General features: G+C 34.7%; 1 protein-coding gene across 2 annotated transcripts in view; it reads right to left on the reverse strand.

The window, feature by feature from the left end:
• Window positions 1-1,932: 1,932 nt before the first annotated feature.
• Window positions 1,933-21,735, reverse strand: part of LOC123536527 (pleckstrin homology domain-containing family F member 2-like) — a 40,181-nt gene continuing 20,378 nt past the window's right edge. For both annotated transcript variants that reach the window (XM_053528348.1, XM_053528350.1), the window contains exons 5-9: window positions 15,752-15,877; window positions 15,423-15,538; window positions 11,577-11,721; window positions 10,272-10,354; window positions 1,933-9,092 (exon numbers count right to left, since the gene is read on the reverse strand). In XM_053528348.1, the coding sequence (XP_053384323.1) occupies window positions 9,069-9,092; window positions 10,272-10,354; window positions 11,577-11,721; window positions 15,423-15,538; window positions 15,752-15,877 (494 nt within the window). In that variant the 3' untranslated portion in view covers window positions 1,933-9,068. The remainder of the gene's footprint in view (window positions 9,093-10,271; window positions 10,355-11,576; window positions 11,722-15,422; window positions 15,539-15,751; window positions 15,878-21,735) is intronic.

Genomic DNA, 21,735 nt, shown 5'->3' on the forward strand with positions numbered 1-21,735 from the left:
CTTTTGTGGAATACTATCATATTCCTAACTGTCTAACTACTTTTTTGCAAATATGTAATTTTCTGGCTGAACTATACATCATATACACATTATTCAGATATATACATTATTTAAGGAACAAAAATGCCCGTTACGTAGTGTTATACATTTTGTATTTTTACAATTTATCTTGGTTGTGCAACTGAAATAAACAAGGGAATTAAGTAATAATAATTTTCAAAAACGTTCATTTCTAATGAATTTCAGCAAAAATATACCTGGTAATGCAAATCTTTAACAACTTTAAGCAGTTCGGCATATAGAAATATTTCCAGTTAAAACCTAACATTTAGAAAACAAGAGGGCCAAGATGGCCCTATATCACTCACCTGTTATCATTGCAATTGTGGACAAGAAGGTCCTCAGAAAAAATATCTAAGTCCAAAGGACAGGAACAACAAAGGGAAGAAATTTAACAAAAAAGAAAAAAAAATTCTTACAAGGTACAGATATGTCAAAATACACCTAAAAATTGGAGGTACCATCCATGTTGTACCACAGAAAAGTGGTCTCGGTTTTTCCCTACGGCCAATAATAAAAAAGTTACTAAAAATAAGCTATTTATAGTAACGTAAAAGGGAAGTAATTAAAAAAAAAATTATTGTAAGTGAACAAAAGAAGGATCTGCCAAATAAATCTGTTGACATAAATGAAACTTCAGATCAGTATCTTCATTAGTTACGAAGATATACCCGTTTTAATTTGAAATAAAGGGAGGTAATTTGACATAAAATCAGTCCATAGTTATCTACCCTGATTGGCTCAGTCCAACTAATGACAATAATGAAATTTCAAATAAGTCCTATAAGTACTTACTGATATAAATCCGTTTTGATTACAATCAGGGGAGGTAATCAGATATAAAATAACTCTGGAAACTACGATTGGATCTGATTTGTCATGGAATCCAAGATTTATTGTTGTTGAAGATATTTTGGAAGTTTGTATCAAATAAAACCATAAATAAGTATCTATATGGCTGCAAAACCCAAAATAGGCAATTTTGGACCTTTAAGGGGCCATAACTCTGGGACCCATGATGGAATCTGGCCAGTTCAAGAAAGGAACCAAGACCTTGTGGTAATATAAGTTGTGTGCAAGTTTGGTTAAAATCAAATCATAAATGAAGCTGCTATTGTGCAGACAAGGTCAAAATAGCTAATTTTGGCCCTTTCAGGGGCCATAACTCTGGAATCCATTATGGAATCTGGCCGGTTTAAAAAAGGAACCGAGATCTTATGGTGACACAAGTTTTGTGCAAGTTTGATTAAATTCAAATCATAAATGAAGCTGCTATTGTGCAGACAAGGTCAAAATAGCTAATTCTGGCCCTTTCAGGGGCCATAACTCTGGAACCCATAATGGGATCTGGCCAGTTCAAGAAAGGAACCGAGATCTTATGGTGATACAAGTTGTGTGCAAGTTTGGTTAAAATAAAATCATAAATGAAACCACTATCGTGCAGACACGAAATTGTTGACACACGCACGCATGGACGGACTGACGACGGACGAAGGGTGATCACAAAAGCTCACCTTGTCACTATGTGACAGGTGAGCTAAAAAAACGTGATGGGCACAAATTAGTGTAAAAGACCAGTTTTTAAAGTTTGGAACAAATCCATTAGCTGACCAAAATCTGATTAACCACCTTTAAGCAACATTTTTATGTTATTTTATAAAATTTTGTAAAATCTGGTCAAAAATAAATAAACAATATACGGATCATAATCACAATATGAAAAGCAAACAAATTCAAATATACAAGCAATCAGTGCATTGTCAAGTTAATCCAATCAGAGGAGATAATGTGTTTTAACAGGAACAGATTATAATCAATAGGTGTTAATGCAATCAAGAGATTCTGTATATTGAATGGATCAGTTAAAACAAATGAGAAAATAAATAATTTTTATTTATAAGTATCAGAATTTAAAAAAAATACTGGTATATGAAGAAATACACAGATTATTTATTTTTTATTTTTTACCATTTCGGACAGGAAATAAATTCTAATAACTATATATAATAGCGCGGTCTTAAATTCGCACATCGTTTGTAGTGAAATACGCAAAAATTTGTCCAGCCCGAACAAAAATGATTTCACAGTACCTCTTGAACACATGCTGGAATCTATCCAGTTTTCAAAAGGAACCAAACTTATTGTGACTTAAGTTGTGTGAAAGTGTGGTTAAAAACCGAAGGTAAAATATCACTTCTATCGTGTTCACAAGGTAAAAAGTAACAAATTTTGGCTCTTTCTGGGGTCAATCAGGGGCCATAACTCCTGAACCTATGATTGGATCTGACAGATTCATCATGGAATCCAAAATCTATTACTGTTAAAGATATTTTGCAAGTTTATATTAAATCAAACGATACTGAAGTCTCCATATGGCTGCAAAAGCCAAAATAGCAAATTTTGGCCCTTAAAAGGCCGTAACTCTGGAACCCATGATGGGATCTAACAAGTTTTCGGAAAAAAACGAGATATTATGCCAAACTATTTGTGTGCAAGTTTGATTAAGACTGACTGCAAAATGTGGTCTCTACTGTGTTCACTAGAAATTGTGGACGACGGACGATGTTCGGCAGACAAAGAGTGATCACAAAAGCTCACCTTGTCACTATGTGACAGGTGAGCTAAAAATGGAAAGATGCCATACAACCTATCAATGTGTTGGTGTGATGTCAAACCACCAAACCATTCTGAATGGTGTCCCAGATAGGCTAATCAAATCCCATATAAACACACAGAGCTCCTTTGGAATTGCTAATATTTTATTGTGTGAAAATATAGATTATATAGTCTCCTATATTATAACATGAAATTTGCAGAAAAATGTGCATAATAGAGCAAAGTTACATAACAGCAGAAATACAGTTACAATTTGTTCATAGATGACTAAGTTGTGACGAAGAAAAGCAAAGTGTTGTTGTTCTTTGAAAATCTTATATGTCGGTTTTGGTCACTTTTATCTGATTTATTTCTTCCAAAGTTTTCAAAACAAAACTGTTACTGACTCCCCATATTTATGCTGATAGAGGGAGGAAGTACAGTATTTGGTTCTTTAAAAGTCTTGTAGGTCCCATTTTTTAATCACTTTTTTGAGTTATGAAAAAAAAAATTATTATGTTTTTGATTAAAAAAAATGAATAAAATGCGAAATGACTGGAGATTATGAAACTAAGTACTCCTGATGAAAGAGAGAACAAAACTTTTCAGGTCAAAACAGACATAAAAGGTTTCTAAAGAACAGCAGCAATATCTAAGCTATGTTTTATATCTATATACATGTATCATTGCTGTTTACAATCATTGTAAAACAAACAAAATAAATAAAACAACAATACTTAACAAGTGAGGAAAACAGGAATGAAAACAAATTATTTCTACATACAATTTGCACTTTTTAACAACAAAAATATACCTGTATAAATGGATAGTAAATTATTTTCGCTATTGAAAAATATTTCTTAAGCATTCACTCATTTGCACGTTCCACAAAATTCATTCTTCGTTTTTGATCAAATGTGAATCTTTAAACAGGCTTTTTTTCACTAAAGTAAGATCTCTTCAAAACAAACACTGCCAACTTCTAAACATGAAGCAGATTTGAAAATTGAATACACTCTGACAGAATAAAACTGGTTTTTATCTTGAACCAAAACTTCAGTCTTGATGACTCTGACTAAAGCGAGTATAAACTTTAGTAGGACTATCAAGGTCATATCTGTGCCAGGGGCTGAAACAATCTGCAATACAATGCACATCATCAATTTAAAGTAAGGCACTTCATAAGAATAAATTATTCAATTTATTAAACTAGCAATCAACCTAAAACACTGATATCAGATTAATTAAACTTACACTAAAACATATATGTCTTCATTTATCAACATGTCTTCATTTATCAAGCCCTTACACCACTTTTTTGTTTTGATACATTGATTTCTAAATGGTGTCATGGTACATTTACACCTCTTAGTGTCTTAGTATACTGGCATGTGACTGGTGTCAAGATACATTTATTTTTGACAGGCTTCAAGTAAGTTTACTTCTGATTAATGTCAAGAATGGTGTCAATGTATACTGACATCTGACTGGTGTCAATGTATACTGACATCTGACTGGTGTCAAGATTGGTGTCAATGTATACTGACATCTGACTGGTGCCAATGTATACTGACATCTTACTGGTGTCAAGATACATTAACTATTTCCTGGCTTCAAAATAGATTTACATCAGACTAGTGTCGAGTCTGGGGTCATGGGACATTTACATCTGACTGGTGCCTAGGTAAACTGACACTTGACTGGTGTCACCATACATGTGCTTTTGACCGGTGTCAAGATATCAAACTTATCACTAATACAGCTACAACTTCAAGGAGTAAAATATAAATCAACTGCATATTTCACTATAATGTGAACTATTATAAGAAAATGAGGTCAAATTTCAAACATCTTTATGTATGGGCCTTTTGTTTACATCTCTCTCAGTCATAGTGTTTCACAAACTGTGAAAATAAATGCAGCATTAAAAAACCATGAACAAGTCTATATAATTGTGCATTGTATTAATTTCATATTTACCACATTTCTCAGATTTACTTCCTCATCTGTCAATACTTAAACAATTCAGCGGGGAAAACAAGTTTACACGAAATAAATAAAGCACTTAACAAAAGAAAAATACAGCATACTTGAAAATTGGTCTTGACAAACTGTATAAGGAATGGTAAGAAATCAGTATGTATGTAAAAGCCAACACAAATCATATCTTATACAAGAACTGTCGGAAGACAGCATGGCTCGACTATTCAACAGCCTTGTCATCTGAACAAATATAAGTAAAAAAAGGGGCACAATTTTGTAAAAAAGCCAAACAGAGTTATGGAACTTGTGCAATGTAAGTCAGTTCTTCACAGTGAATAAGTGCTTGGTTTCAATCCATTGCCACAAGTGGTTACTGAGTTACCACTTTACACACAAATACTGAATTCCGATGCCAACAAATGGGCGAGTCCAATAGCTCTACCTTTTCTTTGAATAGTAGAGCTAAAAGCATCTTTCTCAACAACATGCATGTATTATTTACAGATATATTGCATGCAGTAATACCTCTGGCTTTACAAGGCTACAAAATAAAATTTGGAGACCAGTCTTAAAATGCTGTCGTGTCGTTGGTCAATTTCAATAATGAGTTCAAAATTAACCAATCAGATACTGGAGATTTTTAGCTGGTCTCCAATCTTTTTGTAACTCTAGGCCCTGTTAAAAGCATCTATGTGAAGCAAGTTTCTCCCTTGAAAGGCAGATATCTATTTTCAACTTCATTTTGTAAAATAAATAAACATCTCCATGGCAACAAACTCAGTACAAAAATTCTCATTATTTCAGAAGTAATTTTCTTATTGTAAATTTTGCTCACACCAACTGAAGACAGTAACTGCCTGTCAAATGCAAAATTTCAGATTTTTTTCCTAGACTGCAGTTTCAGCTGCATATCCGATTTCACAACACCATGTGAAAACAAATTGTTTAAAGGTAGTAGTCCCATAACGACACACAGCAAATTCCGTGTTATTACTTATTCTTGTTAGGCATTCTTCGAACGTAAATGTAGCTAAATGCATGTATGACTTTTCTTAAAATCCAGAAAATGCCTAAACCACATACAGATAATACATAATTTGCAGATCAACATTACGTGTCCACTACCTTCAATCTGTGATGGGGAAAAACAAAGTTTGTTTTTCCCTTTGAACATTAGATTCTGTAAATTATATACTACACCTATCACAAACCTGTCTGCAAAGACCAACCTTAGGAAATACAGTCCATCTTCATTAATAGGTGTTCTTTCAACACATGTTAATAAACATTATCTATGGTTTAACAAAAAGAGAAAAAAGTGGCTTTTATTAGAAATTCTTTAAGTTGCCTTAACTTGGAAATGGTCTTTTGGATATAATGTATATGCTGATAGTGATGACAATTGGCATACTTGTAGGAAGAAAGAAACTGGGCTATCATATTTGATCCGCTATTTATTTGATTTCACATGAAATACATTTTAGTAGAACTGAAATAATATATATAACATATAGATTTATAATATATTGTTTTGTAATCAATTTAAAAGCTCTGCTTTAATTATACCCAATACAGATTATTTCATTCAAGCTTCTGAAATTATTCATTTGACATATACCTTATCCTTGTGTGTTATTAAATTAGAACGGAGCATTTAACCTGATTGTTGTGTTTACTTAAAACACACTTCAGCCTTCTGAAATTATTCTATGGGACACATAACCTTTTCATTGTGTCTAAATTAATTGAAGCACACTGCAGCTAAAAATTATTTCTAAATTGAAAAATGTAAGCAAAATTGTAACATCATAAACTCTTAACTTAGTTATACTGGCATTTACATCATAGCAAAACAATTATCTCGTGCACAATACGTAAAATTGATGGAACATATACTTTAAAGTGTCCAGTTCAATATTTACACATGCTTTAGCAACATTTACCTCTTAATACTAATTTAAGATTGACTAAGTTAAGTTTAAGCACTAAAGAGATGGATCTCAAGTTTTCAAGACCTCTAAAACAAATCTGAATAATTCTGACAAACATGTCAATTAATGCCGCAGACAAATGAGCAAATTTAATAAAAAGAATACAACTAATCCTTACGAAATAATATACCCTAAACTGTGATCTATCGTTGAATAAAATCATTGTTTGCAGTTCAGATGTGAAGGAATTTTATCAAATAGAGTCCAGCCCGAGTGATATAATAATACGCATCTGAACGACAATGATTTATTCAAGAACAAATCACTGTTTGAGATATATCATTTTGCTTCTAATACGTTTTCAAGGATTATTATCTGTATTAAGCTATTCACAAAATATTTGGGGGTTTTTTCCCAGTGTGCCGCTATTAAGTTTGATGATATAACAAAATAATAGTGACATACAAACAGTGCATGTGTTGCATAATAACACACAGAAATGAAGTGGTTTGTGTTAGAATGGAAGTTAACTTCATTTGAGCCGTGCCATGAGAAAACCAACATAGTGGGTTTGCGACCAGCATGGATCCAGACCAGCCTGCGCATCCGCGCAGTCTGGTCAGGATCCATGCTGTTCGCTTTCAAAGTCTACTGCAATTAGAGAAACCGTTAGTGAACAGCATGGATCCTGACCAGACTGCGCGGATGCGCAGGCTGGTCTGGATCCATACTGGTCACAAAGCCACTATGTTGGTTTTCCCGTGGCACGGCTCATTTATACATTTTCTCATTTAAAAAAAAATCATACAGAGATAAAACCCATTTGAACACATTTTGTAGGTATTAAAATCATTATATATTCTCTCGATTTATTGAGTACATGTATATTGATCTAAAAATTTTATCAACTTGACCAAAATTTCTATTAAGAAACACAATATAAAGGTGGTCAGTAACCTTTAAGCAAAACTTTATGACATTTTTCACTTTTCCTATATTCCTTTTTTTTTTCTGATTTAACGTCACACCAACACATGATAGGTCATATGGCGACTTTCCAGCTTTAATGGTGGAGGAAGACCCCAGGTGCCCCTCCGTGCATTATTTCATCACGAGCGGGCACCCGGGTAGAACCACCGACCTTCCGTAAGCCAGCTGGATGGCTTCCTCACATGAAGAATTCAATATTCAATTAGATTTGATTATTAACCTTTAGCCTGCTAAATTTCTAAAATGGACTGGTCCATCATTCATTTTGGGCAATACCATTTATTATTCAAAGGGGTGTTCACTGAAAATGTACTGACTGAATAGCAAACAGTGCAGACCATGATCAGCCTGCATGGATGTGCAGCCTGATCTTGGTCTGCACTGGTCACCAAGACAAAATCACTTGCTGGCAGCAGGCTCAAGGTTAAAGGAACAAAAAGACCCTATACAAAGAGTTACATCCCTATTAGCAATGTATAATTTATTTCTTTTATAAAATTTTGTAATTACCTCCCACCTCTCTAGCACTAATGTCTATTTCTTTTGGTTTCAAAGTAATTTCTAGTTTTACATTTGCATTTGATAAATAATTGGATATTTCAACAATCTAAATTAAAAGGAAGTTTTTCTGTTGTGTGTAGCTTCAGAATTCAGTTATTTCTATCTGTCTTGGCTGAACAAATGAGATGGGCTAAGGAAAGTAATAACAATTTTACAAAATTGCATCTAGGTTTGGCAACAAGAAATTGAATTATAAAATATATAATGATTGTATTAAGCACTTAGTAAACATAAGTAACTGTAAATGAACATATGTTAAAGTTTTGAACATTTCCAAATTCCACACTGACCAAAATCGATCAACCTTAAACATTTTATATATCTACTGCAAATATGCACAATTTCATATAATAAATGATTACTAAGTCAGCAAATTATTGCAGGAAAAAAGTAGTTCCTAAAAATGTTCAAACTGATATTTAATAAGCTGTACCTTCATCATTGCAAATCAATACTATAGATTGCGTAATATTTGTGATTGTTTTGTTTTCACAAACAAAGTAACATGATAATTCAAGACACTTGTGAATATATAACAGCATTATCTTCTACTGAATATCATAAAAAACTACAAGGAGTGAATTCTTAACAGGAAAATGACTGATCTCTACCGAATCACACACTAAAAGTGCCACAAAATTTTCCCAAATCCTCAGGCACATTCATTATAAAAAAATTCTCTGAGAAAAAATACAAAATATTTGCCCTAATGCGATATTCTAATAAAAAGAAAAACCCGTAGAAATACAAGGTATGTGTTTTCTTAATAATCTATTAGTATCATGCAAACTTAAAAAAAAAATTTTGTCTGTGAAATTACTACAAAGCATTTTTGTCTAACAGAACAGACTGAGATACTGTGTAACGCAACAGTGTCAGAGACTCTTGTACATCTGGCTGTGTGCTGTTTGTACTTTCATTTCAACTATTTGTGTCTCGTTCAAACATCTATTCATAACTCTGGAACTGGTCCTGAAAAAAAATAGAGAAAAGCGTTCAGTTTACACTTACTGATAATTAGACTAGTATTGAAAAATATACATGAATTCTGCACGGAAATATTGCGCAACTTTATGAGCGCAATATCATCCAACAAAAGAACGAGTACAAGATGTTGATGAATATGTAATAAAAAGATCATTTGATCATTAGCCCGAGTAAAACTGAAAACACTGTCAGAAAAATTTTTAAACATGATGACACACATGAAACTGACGTCACAAATGACGTCACATACCACATATGATATTTAAACAGTATGTAAAAGTATTAATGTTTCAGGATCAATTCAGAAACAATTCTAAAACTTAAATAAGTCATTCTTTACATATCATTCTTGATGGTATTCATTATCAGAGAAAAAAATTTCCTTTTTAATACTGAGCACCAGAAACTATGGTACCATGTTTTATGCCTTTGGTGTGACATAGTCAAGGAGTGAACTCTCAAAGCAGATGCTCAACCACTAGCGTCAAAGCTAGTTTGTAATCCAGCGCAAATATAACTTTTACACTGCTTACAAAACATATCCCTATATCTCTAAAGGTAGGTTTAATAGTAACTCAGGTATTCTCTAACATAAAGGGGAGTGTAAAAGTACCTCAGATATTCCCTAAAATAAATGGAAGTGTAAAAGTACCTCAGGTATTCCTTAAAATAAAGGGAAATGTAAAAGTACCTCAGGTATTCCTTAAAATAAAGGAAAGTGTAGAAGTACCTCAGGTATTCCCTAAAATAAAGGGAAGTGTAAAAATACCTCAGGTATTCCCTAAATAAAGGAAAGAGAAAAAGTACCTCAGGTATTCCTTAAAATAAAGAGAAGTGTAAAAGTACCTCAGGTATTCCCTAAAATAAAAGGATGTGCAGAAGTACCTCAGGTATTCTCCAAAATAAAGGGAAGTGTAAAAATACCTCAGGTATTCCCTAAAATAAAGGTAAGTGCAGAAAATGCCTCAGGTATTTCCTAAAATCTAGGTAAGTGCAGGAAATACCTCAGGTATTCCCTAAAATAAAGGTTAAGTGTAAAAATACCTCAGGTATTCCCTAAAATAAAGGTAAGCGCCGAAAATGCCTCAGGTATTCCCTAAAATCAAGGTAAGTGCAGAAAATACCTCAGATATTCCCTAAAATAAAGGGTAGGTGTAAAAATACCTCGGGTATTCCTTGATATACAGCTTCATCTTCTTCATCATCTGTGTCCTCACCTGACGAATCATCTGGCATGTTCGTTATACCTGTAACAAAATATATTTCATTCATTTGATCTCAAAATACAACTTTATAATGTCTACATTAATACTTTTACTAATATCCCCATGAATGGCAGTTTTAGCCAAAAGATATCTGATGCCAACAATATTAATTTGTATTATTTGTTCTATTTATGAATGGATAAACAAAATTTACAGTAGTTTTAATAATGGAAACACTTAGCTTCAAATACCAGTAAGGCATGCAGTGAAATCATTTAATTTCCTGGGTGTGAAATCTCATGTTGTTTTTTTTCCAGAATGACAATTTGTGGGAATATCAATTTGTGAGTTTCATCTTTTGAAGATAAGATGAATGGATTTTTTGGTTTCGAATCTGGGCTACATTTAGCACTGGAAAATCTCCTGAAACAAATAAGGCAAAGGCAGCCTCTAAGACTTACCTGATTATGATGTGCTTTTGGCGCTGGAAAGTTTTCTGAAACAAGTAAGGCAGCCTCTCAGACTTACCTGATTCTGATGTGCTCTTGGCACTGGAAAGTTTTCAGAAAGAAGTAAGGCAGATTCTCAGACCTACCTGATTCTGACGTGCTCTTGGCACTGGAAAGTTTTCCGAAACAAATAAGGCAGCCTCTCAGACGTACCCGATTCTGACATGCTTTTTGCAAAGGAAAGTTTTCCGAAACAAGTAAGGCAGCCTCTCAGACATACCTGATTCTGACGTGCTTTTGGCACTGGAAGGTTTTCCGAAACAAGTAAGGCAGACTCTAAGACCTACCTGATTCTGACGTGCTCTTGATACTGGAAAGTTTTCCGAAACAAGTAAGGCAGCCTCTCAGACGTACCGGATTCTGACATGCTCTTTGCACTGGAAAGTTTTCCGAAACAAGTAAGGCAGCATCTCAGACATTCCTGATTCTGACACGCTCTTTGCACTGGAAAGTTTTCCGAAACAAGTTAGGCAGCCTCTTAGACATACCCGATTCTGACATGCTCTTTGCACTGGAAAGTTTTCCGAAACAAGTAAGGCAGCCTCTCAGACATACCTGATTCTGACATGCTCTTGGCACTGACTTTTCCTAAACAAGTAAGGCTGACTCTAAGATCTACCTGATTCTGCGTGCTCTTGGCACTGGAAACGTTTTCTGAAACAAGTAAGGCAGATTCTAAGACCTACCTGATAATATTCTGACGTGCTCTTGGCACTGGAAACGTTTCCTGAAACAAAGCAGACTCTCAGACCTACCTGATTCTGACGTGCTCTTTGCACTGGAAAGTTTCCCGAAACAAGTAAGGCAGACTCTAAGTGGTTTTGATGACTGTTGAGGTAACAGCCATCGTTTACTGGAACAATCATCACATACAACTAGTCCACATTTTCGACAATGATGCTGTAATAATAACATATAATCTTAAAAGTGCTGTAATAATAACAGATGTGTCGCATGATCTGATTAAGGGTACAGTAATAACATAGAATCTTAATAAGAAAACCAAGTTTATTTCAAATGGCAAGCCAATTTAAGAAATACATTTGCATCTAAATGGTTCTTTTCTACTTATTTGGCAAACAATTTTTTTTCTAGTTTTAGAAATAGTGAACTTTGACCCCAATAAAGGCCTATATCCTCATTTGCAATCCTAACTTTACTGTATTAAGTACACATTATCATTTTACAGCTCAACTTTCATTTTATTCATTCTACCCTACCTTGATTTACTGAGCTTACACTTTTTCTATTTTTAGTAACAGTGACCTTAACTTTTGAACCCAATGGCTCGACCACAATCTTACCATAAGCTACCTATAATCCAAGTTTCATTTGAATATCTAAAACTAAACTAAGTTACTAAGCAGACATGGTAAGTTTGAGATGGAAAGCCTACCTGACAATATTTGGCATTCTCATAAACAGGTTCCTGGTGTTCAATTTTGAAAAACCTTGTTAAAAATTGTTGCACATATGACAGACTCCTGTATACATCTATTTTGGGACAATATCCCACCGAAATCCAAGTTTTAACCATTAAAATTTGTAACTGCTATAAAGTCAGTTTTTGCTCATCTTTGTTGGCATGGCATAGTTTAGTTGGTGTTTATTTTGCAAAATACTTCTTTGGGATCTAATCTAAATGTTTTATAATTTATCCTTAATCCAGTCATAGGCATGAAAAAATACTTCAGATGAATCTTTTTTTTCATATAGCAATGCACTTGTATTTTTGAATTTTTTTAGTTCTAGCCTGGTTTTAAAAAATACATCACCAAAGCGAGGGTACTTGTTACAAATTTAGTATCTGTCATTGACCTATTTACCACAAAATGTGAAAACTGTATCTTAAGTCAATGTAAATTAATACCGTCAATCTTGCTCATCTATTAAGAGACCACCAAGTCTTGCATTAGGAGACCATTTCAGGTCCATTTTTGGCTTACGGAAGGTTGGTGGTTTTACCCAGATGCCTGCTGTGATGAAACAAATGAATGAAGTATTGCCATGCAATACAAAGTCCCCTACTAGAAGGCACCTAATTTTCTCTACTGCAGTAAAACATAATGAACTGTTGTCTGTCAATGATGTATAAACAATATTGTACTATATATACAATATGTTATAACAAAACACTTTGATTAAAATTTGTATATATAAAAACCTACAGTTGTTTTCATATGGCATTTTTTTGGCCAATTATAAAAAAGTTATCATGTAAGTTATTCATAGTAACAACAAAGGGAAATTAATCCAAAAAAAAAAAAAAAATCTATATAATGTAAGTCCACAAGAAACTCTTACCCAGGTAGAGATAGGTCAAAATACACCCAAAATTGGATTTAACATGCATGTTGTACCACAGAAAAGTGGTCTCGATTTTTCCCTATGGCAAGTAATAAAAAAATTACAATATAATCTATTTATAGTAAAAACAAAGGGACGTAATTCTAAAAAAAAAAAGGGTGCCTCATGGTGGTGAACATTTGTGCCAAGTTACATCAAAATCCCTCCATGCATGAAGAAGAAATGCTCCAGACAAAGTCATTCTTGAATTTGACCTTTGACCTCTAAGTGTGACCTTGACCTTTGACCTAGGACCTGGTTCTTGCGCAAAACAATCTGTCTCATGGTGGTGAACATTTATACCAAGTTACATCAAAATCCCTCAATGCATGAAGAAGAAATGCTCTGGACAAAGTCATTCTTGTATATGACCTTTGGCCTCTAAGTGTGACCTTGACCTTAGACCCAGGGACCTGGTTCTTGCGCAAGACACTCCGTCTCATGTTGGTGAACATTTGTGTCAAGTAATATTAAAATCCCTTTAAGGATTGTTGAGTTACAGACTGGACAGGAACAAAGCCCTTTTGGCCTGACTTCCAAGTGTGACCCTGATCTTGCAGCTAAGGGCCTGGGTTTTGCGCATGACACATTGTTTCATCCTGGGGAATATTTGTGCAAACTGATATTTAAATCCTGTTTTGCATGACAAAGTTATAAACCAGACAGGAAAAAAATCCCATTGACCTTTGATCTTCAAGTGTGACCTTGACCTTTAAGCTAGGGTTCTGGGTGTTGCGCATGACAAGTCGTCTCATAATGGGAAACATTTATGCCAAGTAATATTGTAATCCCTTGATGGATGACAGAGTTCTGGACCGCACAGGAAAAAACCCTATTGACATTTGACCTCCAATTGTGACCTTGATCTTTGAGCTAGGGGTCCGGGGATTCGACAGAGTTATGGACCGGACACGAAACAGACCCTGTTCATGCCATGTTAACATTTGACTGCCAAGTGTGACCTTGACCTTTGAGCTAGGGGTCTGAAAGTTGTGCTTGACACATCGTCTTATTATGAGGTACATTTGTGCCAAGTAATATTAAAATCCCTTCATGGATGGCAGAGTTATGGACCGGACAGGAAAAAAAGCCATGTTGACCTTTGACCTCCAATTGTGACCTTGATCTTTGAGCTAGGGGTCCGGGTTTTGCGCACGACACATCGTCTCATCATGGGGAACATTTGTGCCAAGTAACATTAAAATCCCTTCATGGATGACAGTGTTATGGACCAGACAAGAAATTGCGGACAGACGGATGGAATGGCAGAATGATGGAAAAGCACATTCTTATAGTCCCTGAAACTGGTTTTCAACCAGTAGGGGACTAATAATGCACAAAGGGGCACCTGGGGTCTTCCTCCACCATCAAAGCTGGAAAGTCACCATAAATATTGTCACAGAAGCAGGAAAATATTACCCAAAATGTTAAATATCAAAAGAGTTTTAAGTTCGAAAGGGGACATAATTTGACCAAAATGCATATCAGAGTTATGGGACTTGATGCTATCAACTAGTTTTATAATCCCATGAAACATGTTACGTTTCAATTCCATATCTGCATTAGTTTTGGAGGTAGTAAACTTGCATGTAAAACTTTAACCAGAATTTTTTAAGTCCAAAGGGGGGCATAATTTGCCAAAAATACATGTTACAGTTATGGGACTTGACCCAGTGAGCTTGGTAATTGATCTAGAAAATGAAAAAATAAGTTTCAAATCTATATGCCTTTAAGTAATAGCTGTATGTACTTGCACGCAAAACTTTAACCAGAATTTTCTAAGTCCAAAAGGGGGCATAATTTGGCCAAAATGAAGGTCAGAGTTATGGGACTTGGTGCTATCAATTAGTTTTATAACCCCAAAGACGCGTGTGAAGTTTGAATACAATATCTGCATTAGTTTTGGAGATAGTAACTTGCATGTAAAACTTTAACCAGAATTTTCTAAGTCCAAAAGAGGGCATAATTTGCTCAAAATACATGTCAGTGTTATGGAACTTGACCCAGTGAGGTTGGTAATTGACCTAGAAAAAGAATAAATAAGTTTCAAAGCTATATGCCTTTAAATGATAGTTGTATGTACTTGCATGCAAAAACTTAACCAAGGTGTGACACCGACGCCGACGCCAGGGTGAGTAGAATAGCTAGACTATTCTTCGAATAGTCAAGCTAACAAAAAACAAATCATTATAGAAATTAAGCAGGGTAAGGGTTATTGTACTGAAAGTTTAAATTAATAAATCATATGTACTTACCCTTCTATTAAGCATTGAAAACTGAGAACGTTTACAGTGCATACATTTGGAGGCTGATGAGTCTGGTACCCAAACTGGCGAATCATGTTCTGTATTGGCTTCTTGAGTTAAACCTCCTGAGAGACAAAATTTAATCATTTTCAAAACATGGAATTAGAAGTTAAAGATATTACATAAATAAGAGACGATATACTGTTTTTTTTTAGATTTGTTTCAGTGGATTAAGAAATATTTGGGTACTTACGCTGCCAAGTTTTAAGTCTCACTGAAAAAAATTAATGTGACCTTGTAACTTTCCAGCTTTAAGACATGCATTTCTTAGAACTTACGTTTATGGAGTAAATCTGACACGCATTTCTTGATATGTGAGATCCACTGTTGTTTCTCGACACCAGTCGCTGCATAAACAACAAATGACTTCTTTGGACTGATCAGCTTCCAACCATTTCTTAAATCTGAAGAAAAAACAAACCAAAAGATATTAGTACTCCAATTATCTAGTGTTCACTTATAAAATACGATCACATTTCATTTGTGTGGAATTATATTCTTTTTTCTATACTCAGAAAAGATCGCAATTGAAATAAAGGCCAATGGTTAACACAGAGATGTTTGTAATTTTTTTTAGAAACTACCTAAGACATCACAGGATATCAGAACATTTCCAGAACAGTTTAATCATAGAAATGGCAATAAATGTTCACACAGTTAAACATACAAAAAGCAATTAATCTTCATATTTAAATTTAACCAGAGAAAAAGCAGTTATTAATTTTTTTTCTTGGTGGGTGGAATTAATTTCACACATTTAAAGATGTGCCACAGAATAATTGTATTCTTTTGTATTTCCATTATACATATATCTACTAACAAATTGGCAGTGACATAAATTAGGCCATGACAATGTGTTTAATGTCTAAACATTCTATTGAATAAATGTAGTATTATGCACAGTATTTCAATTTGATATATTAAGCTGAGTTTAGATCGACCTTGTTTGTACAGGGTAAGATACTTGTTTATCTATGTTTTTAAAGCTATACTGAACAGAGATTGACTGACTAAGTTTGTAGATGAAGTTGTGAAAACACATTAATTCAGGGAGGGCATAAATTGTCCACCAGACATCATGCAATATAGCTGTATTATACCAGTACTACCAGAATGATTTTCACAAAGTTCATGTGGGAGGAAAACGTAGGTCACTAGGTTATGGTGGGTCTTTAACCATAGAAAAGCAATCATCTATCAAACATTTAATCATAGATAAAGCAATTAATTTTCAGACTTTAGCAGGAAGTTCTGATCTCCATCAAGACATATTAATGTGCTTTAATAGCTGCTACAGACCAAACAACACACAATAATTTCATATGGCCATAATTACCCGAAATAAAAAAAAAAACAGATGAAATCAGCTGTGTTTCAAGCCTTGTTTAAAACTTTCCAAATGAAATGATTTGATACAAAAATACAAATTTGGTACATAGCTTCCCATAATCTTGCTATTTTTCAATAACAATGAAATGTTGCAAGAGGCCAATTATTCTTCTTCTAATTTTTTTAAATCAGGACTCAAAAAGCATTATTTATAATTTTATTAAAAAGATAAAGATGGTTAAACACAGAAAAGGCAATAAATTTTTTTGTATTAAACCACGGAAATGACAAAAACTTTTCACATGTTATACCAAAGGAAAGGGGAAGAAAAAATTCACACTATAGTATCTACATCCCCTTCAAAACATACCTAATGTAAAGACACTAAAAGATAAAACAACACACACAAACTTAAATGTTACCATAAGTATCTGAAATAAGAAAAAAACAACAGAAATCAGATAAAAGTTACAAAACTTTGTTTAACCTTTACCCTGCTAAATTTCTAAAACAGACTGGTCTATTATTCAATTTGGGCAGTACCATTTATTAGTCAAAGGGGTGTTCACTGAAAATTTACTGACTGAATAGCGAACAGTGCAGATCATGATAAGATGTGCAGGCTGATCTTGGTCTGCACTGGGCACAAAGGCAGAATCATATGCCGCCAGCAAGCTAAATGTTAAAGGTTCATAAAGCCTTGCTTAAAATGTGGCTGTCAAATTTTCTGTTTGTAACATGAAATACTCGGTATATTAATTTCATATTAAATCCAATTTCCGATAATTGTTTTCTCTAATATTTGTCAAAGATTTGAGTATTGATGAACATACATAGTAGAAAATTTTGTTAAATCTGTTGTTTCTATTATCTACCTTTATGACTAATGTAAATTTTAATTTGCAGTATTAGAAGTATCTCTTCTCTAACCATGTACTTCTGAATATCATCTGGCTATCTTTTTCATCTGTTTTAACAAAATTTAAAGACTTCAAGGCTCGCAATTACAAATCGCAGGATAATTTTCTCTTTGTTAAAATGTTGCAAACTGTGACCAAGTCCTACAAGTATCAAAGTCCTTTATTTAACATGGATATAAAAGAATGAAATTAATGGTATTATCATAATGAGTTTTTGATATAAAATTTTGTTAACTTTTTATGACTTGATCAGACTTGTTGTAAGTAAGTTAAATGAAAACTGTAGACATTTTGCTGTTCACACTGTATTTAAGTTTAAAATGTTTCCAATAAATTTCCGGTAATACTCTCTTGTGACTAAATATTTCCCCTAACAGTTCTCGCCTTTTATTTTCCTGCCCAAAATTTAATCACATACTTTAAACAACACTTCTACTTTACTTTACTTTCTAGATGAATTTTTAGTTATAAACATACTGTGAAATAATCATTAAAATCAAACTGGGATAAAGTTCTATGAACTACAGTTGTGCCAATCCATAAACAAGAGGGCCAAGATGGCCCTAGGTCGCTCACCTAAGAAACACTCCATAACAGTGTAAAACATGTTTGACCTAGTGATTTCATGGAAACAAATATTCTGACCAATTTTCATTAAGATTGGACCAAAAAATTGGTCTCTTGCGATAAAACAAGCATTTTCTTAGATATGACCTAGTTTTTGACCCTAGATGACCCATGTTCAAACTCGACCTAGATTTTATCAAGGCAATCATTCTGACCAAAATTCATGAAGATCAATGAAAAATACAGCCTCTATCACATACAGAAGTTTTTTCTTTGATTTGACCAAGTGACCTAGTTTTTGACCTCAGATGATCCATATTCAAATTCGACCTAGATTTCATTAAGGCAATCAACCTGACCAAATTTCATAAATATCAACTGAAAAAAAACAGTCTCTATCGTATACACAAGATTTTTCTTTAATTTGACCTAGTGACCTAGTTTTTGACCTCAGATAACCCATATTCAAAACCGACCTAGTTTTCATCAAGGCAATCACTCTGACCAAATTTCATGAAGATCAATTGAAAAATACATCCTCTATTGCATACACAATGTTTTTCTTCGATTTGACCTAGTTTTTGACCCCAGATGACCCATTTTCGAAATCAGCCTAGATTTTATCAAGGTAATCATTCTGGCTAAATTTCATGAAGATCAGTTGAAAAATACAGCCTCTATTGCATACACAAGGTTTTTCTTTGATTTGACCTAGTGACCTAGTTTTTGACCCCAGATGACCCATTTTCGAACTTGGTCTAAATTTCATCAAGGCAATCATTCTGACCAAAATTCATGAAGATCAATTGAAAAATACAGCCTCTATCGCATACACAAGGTTTTTACGTGATATGACCTAGTGACCTAGTTTTTGACCCCAGATGACCCATTTTCGAACTCGGCCTAGATTTCATCAAGGTTATCATTCTGACCAAAATTCATGAAGATCAATTGAAAAATACTGCCTCTATCGCATACACAAGGTTTTTCTTTGATTTGACCTAGTGACCTAGTTTTTGACCCGAGATGACCCATTTTCGAACTCGGCCTAGATTTCATCAAGGCAATCATTCTGACCAAAATTCATGAAGATCAATTGAAAAATACAGCCTCTATCGCATACACAAGGTTTCTCTTTGATTTGACCTAGTGACCTAGTTTTTGACCCGAGATGACCCATTTTCGAACTCGGCCTAGATTTCATCAAAGTTATCATTCTGACCAATATTCATGAAGAAGAATTGAAAAATACAGCCTCTATTGCATACACAAGGTTTTTCTTTGATTTGACCTAGTGACCTAGTTTTTGACCCCAGATGACCCATTTTCGAACTCGGCTTAGATTTCATCAAGGTTATCATTCTGACCAATATTCATGAAGATTAATTGAAAAATACCACCTCTATCGCATACACAAGGTTTTTCTTTGATTTGACCTAGTGACCTAGTTTTTGACCGAGATGACCCATTTTCGAACTCGGCCTAGATTTCATCAAAGTTATCATTCTGACCAATATTCATGAAGAAGAAATGAAAAATACAGTCTCTATTGCATTCACAAGGTTTTTCTTTGATTTGACCTAGTGACCTAGTTTTTGACCCCAGATGACCCATTTTCGAACTCGGCCTAGATTTCATCAAGGTTATCATTCTGACTAATATTCATGAAGATTAATTGAAAAATACAGCCTCTATCGCATACACAAGCTAAATGTTAACAGACGACGGACGACAGACGACAGACGCCAGACGACAGACGACGGACGCCGGACATTGAGCGATCAGAAAAACTCACCTGAGCATTGCTCAGGTGAGCTAAAAACAAGAGCTGTCACTAATGGTGATAAATGCCCCCGCATTGTCTTTTGACCTGGTGACCCCAAAGTCAGTAGGGGTCGTGTACTCAATAAGTACTATCAGCATGTTTAGTTTGAAGGTCCTGGGTGCAGTTGTTCGCGAGTAAAGTGCCTTCATGCAAAAAGTTAACGTTGTGACAAACGAACGAACGGACGGACAGTTGAAAACTAATATGCCTCCCTTTGGGGGCATAAAAAACAAACCATAAGAAAACACTTGAACTGGTTAAAGTACCCATTTTTTTTTTACATAAATAAAATTTAAACAAGAGCTCGTCGAACATGAAATGCCCCTTGACACATTCAGAAACTGCACACGGAACAGAAATTATTTGCTCACTGTAAACAGAAGTTCTACTGTTCTGGTTCAATGTGACATTGACCTTTGACCTATTGACCTCAAAATCAACAGGGGTCATAATCAACTTCCCTATTAAATTTAGTGATCCTAGGCCCAAGCATTCTCAAGGTATCTTCCGGAAAGGGTTAACTGTTCCGGGTCAATGTGACCTTGACCTTTAGCCAACAGATTTCAAAATCTATAGGGGTCATCTACAGGTCATGACCAACCTCCCTTTCAAGTTTCATGATCCTATGCCCAAGCGTTCTCAAGTTATTATCTGGAAACGGTTTAAATGTTCTGGGTCACTGTAACCTTGACCTTTGACCTACTGACCTTAAAATCAATATGGGTCATCTGCTGGTCATGATGAACTTCATCATCTTTCATGACCCTTGGCCCAAGCATTCTCAAGTTATCGTCCAGAAACCATTTAACTGTTCCTGGCCAATCTGACCTTGAACTTTGACCTAATGACCTCAAAATCAATAGGGGTCATCTGCTGTTCATGATCAATCTTCCAATCAATTTTCCTGATCCAAGGCCCAAGCATTCTTGAGTTATCACCCTGAAACTGTTTTACGGTTCTTGGTCACTGTGACCTTGACCTTTGACCTACTGACCTCAAAATCTATAGGGGTCATCTGCTGGTCATGATCAACCTCCCTATCAACATTCACGATCCTAGGCCCAAGCAATCTTGAGGTATCATCCGGAAACCGTTAAACTGTTCTGGGTCACTGTGACCTTGAACTTTGACATACTGACCTCAAAATCAATAGGGGTCATCTGCTGGTCATGGCCAACCTCCATATTAACTTTCATGATCCTAGACCCAAGCGTTCTCAAGTTATCATCCGGAAACCGTTTAACTGTTCAGGGTCACTGTGACTTTGACCTTTGACATACAGATCTCAAAATCAATAGGGGTCATCTGCTGGTGATGACCAACCTTCCTATAAACTTTCATGATCCTAGGCCCAAGGGTTCTTGAGTTATCATCCAGAAATGGATTGGTCTACATACAGACCGACCGACCGACCGACATCTGCAAAACAATATACCCCTCCTTCTTCGAAGGAGGGCATAATAATCTATAAATAAAATAGAATAGAATGCATGGCTGTGTTTGGGGTGCTCTGTGCTTCTAGGAAATCTATCCTTACCTTTTTTTTATATTCCACTACCATATATTCCCTCAAAGTATTAACCCAAACCAGAATAATAAGATAAAATGACTTTACAGCATT

This window comes from Mercenaria mercenaria, chromosome 17 (genome assembly GCF_021730395.1).
Source record: "Mercenaria mercenaria strain notata chromosome 17, MADL_Memer_1, whole genome shotgun sequence".
Classification (NCBI taxonomy): domain Eukaryota; kingdom Metazoa; phylum Mollusca; class Bivalvia; order Venerida; family Veneridae; genus Mercenaria; species Mercenaria mercenaria.